The following is an 8,641-nucleotide window of genomic DNA, read 5'->3' on the forward strand; positions in this document are numbered from 1 at the left end:
GGTGGGTGGGGGGGCATTTTACTGGAGTTGTGGTTAGTTCCCACTGTCTGCTTTGTTCCAAATAAACGCTTCAATCTGCTTTAACGGGCTGTTAAACCTGCACCTGCCCTCCAGCCAGTGTTTATTGGTCTGTGTCCAGGCCTCATTGATGAGGCTCTCATTAACACGGAGGCAGTTTAGGGAGGAGGTGGGTGCAAGGTCAGACTGCACCCTACAGGTGAGCCAGTGTGATACTTTGGGAAATACAACTGTACAACAGTAACAGACTGAGGTCAAAGGTCATTTCTGACCTCAGAAACAGGACATGAAGAAACAAAGAGCGGCTGAAGAATCACTGGTGTCAGAGAGTTATGGAGGATCAAGTCTGTCGTCACAAATAAAGGTGAAAGTACAAAACATATAAAAAATAAAATGATAGAATCTCACTAATAAAGTGTGAACTGGCTTTTGCTGTTCTTGGTTCTTTAATATAAACCTTTGATTATAGTTTAATTCAAACATTTTTTTCAGTTTTTCAAATGAATTGGCTTCATTCATCTTGGGCTAAAAACACCACCCGTCCTCCACCCTGAACAACCATCAACCCTCTGATACCACCAATAGGAGCGTCTACTGAAACAGCGCCCCTACGGCGGCAGGCATACCAGACCTTGGTTGTCATGGTTACAATAATAAACACGCCGGCTGTATTGAAAGTGGCGTAGGCCTTCGTCTAGGCAGCTTAGGCACCAAAGGTTTGGGTTAGTTTTGGGAGAAGAGTGGGTTAGGTTTGGTTTGGGTTAAAATAAATAGTTCCTCCACATTAGACTTTCGCATGGGAATGGAACAGCGCTCTCCTGAATCACACTCATCCACCCACCACAACCTCCTCCTGACGTGGACTTTGTCTCTCTTTATACAACATAACCGCACTTTCCCCTTTGCTCCTGTCATCATTGCTACCACCACTAGATGTCGCCTAGCAACAAAACGTAACTATGGGTGATTATGACCTGCTGCACAGACGACCTGTGGGCTCGTTTTTCACAGGAGGACGGTCTCTAAAAACAACTAACTTGTATTAAATCAACATGATATGTTTAGTGTATATAGAGCTCTCTACTGTTCAAAAGTAGGAAAATATAAAATATTTAATCTGATGACCTGATGATTTGGTTCAATTTTCCCAGTCAACAGAAGTTTGTGTCCACTGAGGGTAAACTCTACTGTCACTCTGACCAGTTCACTCTCACTGATTTATCTACGGTGGCCCTGAGAGCTCAACACTCTGCAACTTAAGAAAAGACAAACAAGTTCAGAAAACATCTTCGTCAATTTGACAAAATACACAGATACACAAACGCACTGCAATTACTTTAAACACATCCAAGCCAGTGCGTCCCAGCCGGGTTCACTCCTTTTTTGTGTCCCCGGGAAACTCTTTTGTGTTCATGTGTTTTTCTGCAACAGCGTGTTGACCTCTCAGGGCCACCGTACTTGGCAGCAACTAAAGGCAACTGTTGTTCTCTTAACACAATATAATCATAATCATAAACCATCTGAGAAGTGATGTGTGGAAACATTAAGGTTTCAGTATCAGAGGATTTTGTATTTAAGTTTTTTTTTATAAATATTTTTTTGTTTTTTGATCAAATCAAATTAATGAAAATTAATCAAGAAAATTATAAATATCTAATCTCAATAAATGTAAAAATATTGATTACGGTTTTGAAATCACCTCATATGAATATGATTCAAGTATTATAAAAATTTAAATTGTATTATTTACATATTACACATTATTACATGATATAATAATAACATTGAATTAATTAATTAATAATTTATCTTATTATTGAATAACACTTCGTTAATAGGTTACTGCTTTTTTGAAAATAACTTCTGATATTGTTCTTGTTCATTTTCAAGCAGTTTGTTTGGGGGGACACAGCTGAGCCAGCTCACATGCCTTGAACAGTTTCTTTTACGTTTAGAATAAGGTAAAGGAACCCTGAGGAGGGGGTGGGTAGAGGATAGAGCTCTGCTTCAGGTGCCAGCTGCAGGCTACTTCAGGGCTGGACCGGACCTGTTCCTCCTTTAAAGCACATGAAGCCACCATTGCGTAAATCGTACCTGTGCTGGTCTCACACGGTCCCTTCTGGATCTGGGTGATGCCGGACTGCCCCTGCTGCAGCGCCTTCCTGCTGCTCGCCTTCAGGTGACACACGTTGCTGTAGGTCTTCCCGTCGCTGCCGCACACCTCGTAGTTGACCTTGCACTTACAGAAGCCCTTGGAGAGCCGCTTGCCCGCCGGGTGTTTGCACTCCAGCCCGTCCCCACACGGCAGGTCGTCCTTGCGACCGCACGGCTCTGCCTCCCCCAGGGCGCACACCAGGCAGCAGTTGCAGCGGTCCGGCACGTAGCCGCTGGGGCAGCTGGGGCTCGGACAGGTGCTCACATCGCACCGTGTGGGACATGAGGGTCTGGGCTCAGCGCGGGCAGACTGCCTGATGTAGAGGAGCAGAGCTGTGTAGAGGAGGATCTGCATTGTTAAAGTAGAGAGAGAAACTACACAGAGGTGGAGAGGTTTACGCGGAGATCATGTTCCCGGGCTCCGCACTGCGCATCACTGTCTGCTGAATTTACATGGATGGGTTCAAATCCACATGCACCACAGACAGAGCTCTCCTCAATGCTGCGAAACACATCAGAATAAAGTCTCCTAATGCGGGACCCTGAAACTTGAACTGTGTTGTTCCCGCGCGTAATGATGCGTCCTGGCGAGACCTCTGTCCACAGCATCGGCTGGAGTCCGGGACTGACTGAGCATCCAGTCTGAGTGGAGCCGGTCTCAGACAGAGAAGGAGGAGCTGCGGGGAGGAGACCCTCCTGGAGGCGTGACTTTAAGGTCACATTGTATATATCATTTGTTATAACAAGAACAGATGTGACATGAAGGACTCAGAGGACAGAACAAGAACAGTTGACAAAATGACAAGAATATGGTATGAGTCTGTAATATATATATATGTGTGTGTGTGCGTGCGTGCGTGCGTGGTGCGTGCGTGCGTGTGTGTGCACGTGCGCACGATGTTAGAAGTAATAGATTTATCTGTGTTTTGTGATCCAGGGTAGGATGGTTTATGGGGTAGAACGTGTGGCATGGTGGCATGTATGGAGGTGTCTTCCATTCTGACCGTGGGACTTCCAGCCCACACTGAGTGCAGATGTTCCTGTACACTATGCAGATGTTCCTGTACACTATGCCAGCCACTTGGTGATGACGTACATGCCGACGACGGGCTTGTCCCTCCATGATGGTTCTTCTCCTCCTCCTCTGCATTATCGGGTTTCTCCTGCCTGAAGAAACCCGATACACACACACACACACACACACACACACACACACACACAGATATATATATATATATATATATATATATATATATAAAATTTCTCCTCCGCCCTCCAGGGACACATGGTGTTGAGATAAGCTGTTTACAACAGGAACAGGTACAAACTCTCAACACAGGTATTCATCACATTGTTTATGTCAAAGTTAGCTTGATCCAGTTCTTAGACTTGGGTGCTGATTCTTAAATCCAATATCTCCTCATTTAACTTGAGACAATATGTTAGAGATTCACATAAAGCATGGAGCATATTACAGTATTAAACAAGGAAAAATATAAAATAAGAAGCAAACAGGTGGTCAGTCAGGTAATAAAGTGCATAGATATTCATATAGATGTAAGACTTTTTTAATATTACAACATTGAAGAAACAACATTTATTTATAAAATACTTTGCTAATAGTATTAAAATTGTGTCAATGTTGGAATTAAAACCATAAATGCAGCAGCATATTGAATGTGTCTTCTGTTTTCTTGGTCTAACTGAGCATGTGCAGTGTGAGTGTCATCACTAGCATGTTTCTGATTGGAGAATGACTTGTTGCAACCGTCTCATGTTTCGGGTGATGTATGAGTTAAACAATTTACATCGAATTGATTATAGAGCTTTACAGGTGTTGACAGGCGTTAAGTTGTACCTTGGACAGAGCCAGGCTAGCTTTTTTGTCCTTGTTGTAGTCTTTATGCTAAGCTAGGCTAACCACATCCTGAGTCCAGCTGTGTGTTTAACCCAGATTCAGCCCACAGAGGTGTCAGGAGCTTAGTTTGGACAGAACCTGTCTGGGACTGTGGGACCGTGTGAACCTCTGCGGGGCCTCCACATGGAGCCAACCACCACCCTGAGCCAGCAATAACCTCCTCATCAAACACTTCACGCCGCCTCACATCACCTCACTCCTCCTGGTAAACACACACCACAGCTGGCTGCCAGCTGACGGCTGATACTCACGTGTCCTGCACCTGAGGGAGAGGAAATACTGCTCTGTGTTCTCTATCCAAGACTCATCCCAGACGGACAACCACACTAACCTGATCCAACAAGTCCTCAGACCTGAACCACCGTACAGGGGATCTATCCTGACTCCCTGATACGACCCGTCTGCTGAAGGGACTGATGCTAGAGGTCCCTTCACAATAAAAGAGATAGCTTCCAAATAAAACCTAAAAGTGGCTCTTACTAAGCTGCTTCCACAGAGCACCTGTGGGACCAGTCTGGTCTCATCATATCATGCCTGGACTACAAACATGAGAACATGTCCCATAAAAAGCTGAACTGACACAGTTCTGGTCTTTGGGCAGTTGCTGCTGGAAAAAGTCACACAGCTCTCTCCCTCACTGACTGTCTGAGTCAACTAAAGGTTCATCTAAAGCCACCACTGCTGGACTCACTGCAAAAGTCCTGCATTCAAAACTCTACTTAAAGGTCCATACAGTATAAAAGTCTATTTCCATGTGTAGTGTGATTATAGATCAGGTCTAGGTTCTATATTAATACTGTGAAAGTATCAAAGCCTCAGTCCACAGAGAAATGCACACAGCCTGTATTCAGAAACTGAGCCTTAAAACCAGCCGTCAGGACTTCTGGAACTTTGTGATGTCACAACAAAGCAGTCACCAAGCTCAGTGATTCTCCAACACAGATTCCTCTGGTTTGAGAATTGGCACAACTCAACAACATATAGAACATAGGTCTAATTGTTTTTAGACATTTATATGTGGAACATTTACAGATTATAACTTTAAAGCATCAAAGTAAAAGTCTTTTAAACTTTAAGTGATTAGCTGATTAACTGTAAATGAACTCAAATATCTCATTAACATTAAAGGAGAAGATCAGATTGATTGAAACATTGCTCTGCAGGAGTAAATAAAAACACAATGTGGGGGACGACCTGACAACTGATCAGCCCTTCCTGGATACACGGCTGCATCATTAACCTGTTTAAACCTGATTTACCCATGGAGCCACTTTTCACTGTGACATACAGTATTTATACCTGTTAGACGGATTATTTCAGACATTGATTGAAACACGCATTTCCTTCATTAATGAGATCATTGTTTTAACCTGCAGACACAGAAAGATAAATGCAGCTGCTGCAGTGGCCGCTCTCTCTCTCTCTCTCTCTCTGAGGTGGGTTCAGCTCTATGTGCACTCTGCTTTTTTTTTTCTCCTCTTTATTTCCAAAACATGAAGTCATTCATCATTCTTCGCTGCAGACTGGGGGCATGAGGACATGCTTTCATTACTGTCCCCTTGTAAGGGCAATTTAAGCCGAGCAGACCGTGCAGCCCCGCTCCCTCATTCCAGAGGCTTTGTGGTGGTCGGTTCCCTGCATGAGGCGCAAACAGAGCAGCTGTGGTGGGCGACATATTTTATCTTCCCATTACTATTCTATTTTTCTCCAGATAACAAATATTGATAGAGATAATTATCCCACGACCGTTTCAATTTCTTGTTAAAGAGACATGACTCAGTGTATCGTTACTGAGAAAATGTGCGTGTGTTTGTGAAAAACTCACACAAATGGTTGATATTTTCTACGACTCTAGATAAACCGGGGTGTAATCTGAAACTAGTCTGAGTGTGGGAGGCACTAAAGTGAACTGGAATGCCGGGGGCATAAAAACTGCATGTTGGTTATTCCAGTTATTTTGTACTACACAGCACCACCCTTTCACACATCCACCCACTAACACTACTGACCTACTGACTGCCCTTTTCATACCTTTAGCTGTTGATTTCTTTCTGGGATTTCTTTATTTCAGGTACAACTGTGTGCGTTCCCCTCCTTTTGTCAAGGCTTAAGAGCCGGGTCGGACAAACCGGGGGGCTCATCCAGGAGTTTAGGAGTCATACCCCCGACCTGTGGACGTACCTCCATGTAAACAGACTGAATGACTGATCATAAGACTGAACACACCTGAGATGCTGGGTTGAAGACAACGGTCACCACTCCTGAAGAGACCATCTGAGCGTCTGAGTTTTTAAAAGAAGAAGACTTCGGCTCTTTTCAGCTTCGGTGTTTTATTCTGTGGAAAAACCAAAGTCAGAAGGTCACGTGACAAAGAGCTTTTAATGTCAACACTCCGCAGGAGGAGCGGAGCTTTGTTTCTGTCAGGTGGAAGACGACCAACACAGTTAGGTACCATATATAGTATAGCTGTCACAGTGTGTGCTATAAGTCTGTGTGTTTACATGAGCTCACAGGACGTCCCATGAGCTGCCACCTTTGGTCAGAGTAAATTTACCAGGGAAGAAAAAAGGTGGAAGTCGGACAAAGCATGAGGCAAATGCAGCATCCGTGGAGAGCGGAGGTAATGACAGAGAGCAGGTGTGATGATGGGCCACTGATCGTCTCAGGTCACCCACAGAATCAGCCATCCATTCCATTACGTCCCTGTTTATCCAGAGTCATAGAAAACATGAACCATTTGTGTGAAAATCTGTCACAACTGCTGCGTGAAGTCTTCGGTAATGGCTAAAAAGTGTTTTCTGAGGTCACACTGACCTTGACCTTTAACCTTTGACCACCAAAATCTAATCAGTTCGTCCTTGAGTCCAAGTGAATGTTTGTACCAATTTTGAAGACGTTCCATCAAGGCGTCACAGAGGTTTCGTGTCCATGAGAATGGGACGGACGATGGACGGACAACCTGAAAAACACTCTGACATATAAAACACAGCCATTTATCCAGTGAGGAAAAAAAAGCCTCATAATTTAAAACAGCTGCAGCGTGTGTTGGGAGGGTTTAAATCCTTGTTTCTAAAATGTGGATATGTAGCAAGTTGGATTCGCTGAGTTATTTGTTAAGTTAAAGGATGTTAAGGCTAAATCCAGGCAGGCAAAGGAGATTTCACGCTCATTCAGGAACACAGCATGTGTGAGGACCATGAGACACAGCTGCTTTTCAAAGAAGATATTATATTTCAATAATATTTAAGAAAGAATACACACACACACAGAAACCAAAATAAGCCATCTCGGATTTTTCCAAGTATTCAAAGTTACTTTGAGGAGGGGAAAAAATAATAATAACAATAGAGCAGTTCAGCCCAGTCTTTGTGTGGAAAAGTTCATTAAATCCATTGAGTCCTCTCCTACCACACGGTGGAGGCAGGGTTCATCCTAATCCAAGGTGTTTCCAGTCTGACGCTGAGGAAGACAGGAAGTCACCTGATCTAACCCGGATATTTATACATGTCTGGGATTGGCTAGAACAGTGCAGTTGGCAAACCATGGGTTATAGATGACTTTTAAGACTCTCCATTTTTAAAATGCTCTGCAGCTTATTCCATGTGTCTGGAGCTTTACATCCAAGCGGTAACCTGAGGCACATGGAGTTTTGCTGGTACTAACTGATCTGACCAAGAGAGATGTGATGTAGGATGGTCATTTCCCAATGAGGGCTTTTTAAATAAATAGGTACCAATGAGAGAGAGAGGACCAACCAACCGTGTAGTACAGGGTCACATCATCATCATCTAACCCTGACAGGAAGACTGCTTCACTGATCACAACTCTGGTTTAAAACATTTTTCCTGAGTCCAAAGTGACCTCATTCTGCAAAAATGTTCAGTCTTCAAGCTGTAAGAGTCCTCCCATCTGACACACACACACACACACACACACACACACCGCAGACACAAGGCTGTTTTTAATTCTCATTCCCCTCTGAGGACCTGCTGGTCTCAGAGGGGAAGCGGACTCCGCGGATCAGCGACGGTCCAGGTTTATTTGGACAGACACGAGCGGTGTGTGGACCGACACACATGTTTCTCACCCAGTCGTGGGTGTGTTTATTTGAAAGAGCCTGTCACTTGCGGAGACACAGGGCTCGTTGTTCAGCAGGATGGAGACATGTTTATCTGACTCTTCTGTCTCTTCCTGTGTCTCTACTGAACTTTATGGTTTAAAAACCACTGTAGGAGTTTGGAGATGGATACTCTGTCTGAGGAACATTTGAGCGGTCATGATGAATAAAACGGTTTGGTAACTTTTCAGTCAAGGAAAATAAATTCCTGCTGCACATGTTGAATATGTGAAGTCAGAATCCTCCAGAGTAACTGAGTATAGAGCTCAGTATGGATCATTAAGGAGCTGTCACTCATTATTCTATAAAACGTTTCCATAGAAACACATCTGCTCCTGAGCACATTTACAACCTTGTCATTTCTATGATCTGGATCAGAACCTGTGACTCAGGCAGCTCAGATGGAGACAGACAGGAGTACATGTGATTCAGAG

At 43.9% G+C, this 8,641-nt stretch overlaps 1 protein-coding gene across 1 annotated transcript in view; it reads right to left on the reverse strand.

Annotated features, from left to right (window-relative positions):
- The window catches only part of htra3b (HtrA serine peptidase 3b), a 22,559-nt gene extending 19,755 nt beyond the window's left edge, over positions 1-2,804 (reverse strand). The window contains exon 1 of the mRNA XM_023423847.2: positions 2,113-2,804. Within this exon, the coding sequence (XP_023279615.1) occupies positions 2,113-2,527 (415 nt within the window). The 5' untranslated portion in view covers positions 2,528-2,804. The remainder of the gene's footprint in view (positions 1-2,112) is intronic.
- Positions 2,805-8,641: the final 5,837 nt, after the last annotated feature.

Source organism: Seriola lalandi, unplaced genomic scaffold (assembly GCF_002814215.2).
Source record: "Seriola lalandi dorsalis isolate HSWRI2012SDOR001 ecotype SW California unplaced genomic scaffold, Sedor1 jcf7180002054694, whole genome shotgun sequence".
Lineage (NCBI taxonomy): Eukaryota > Metazoa > Chordata > Actinopteri > Carangiformes > Carangidae > Seriola > Seriola lalandi.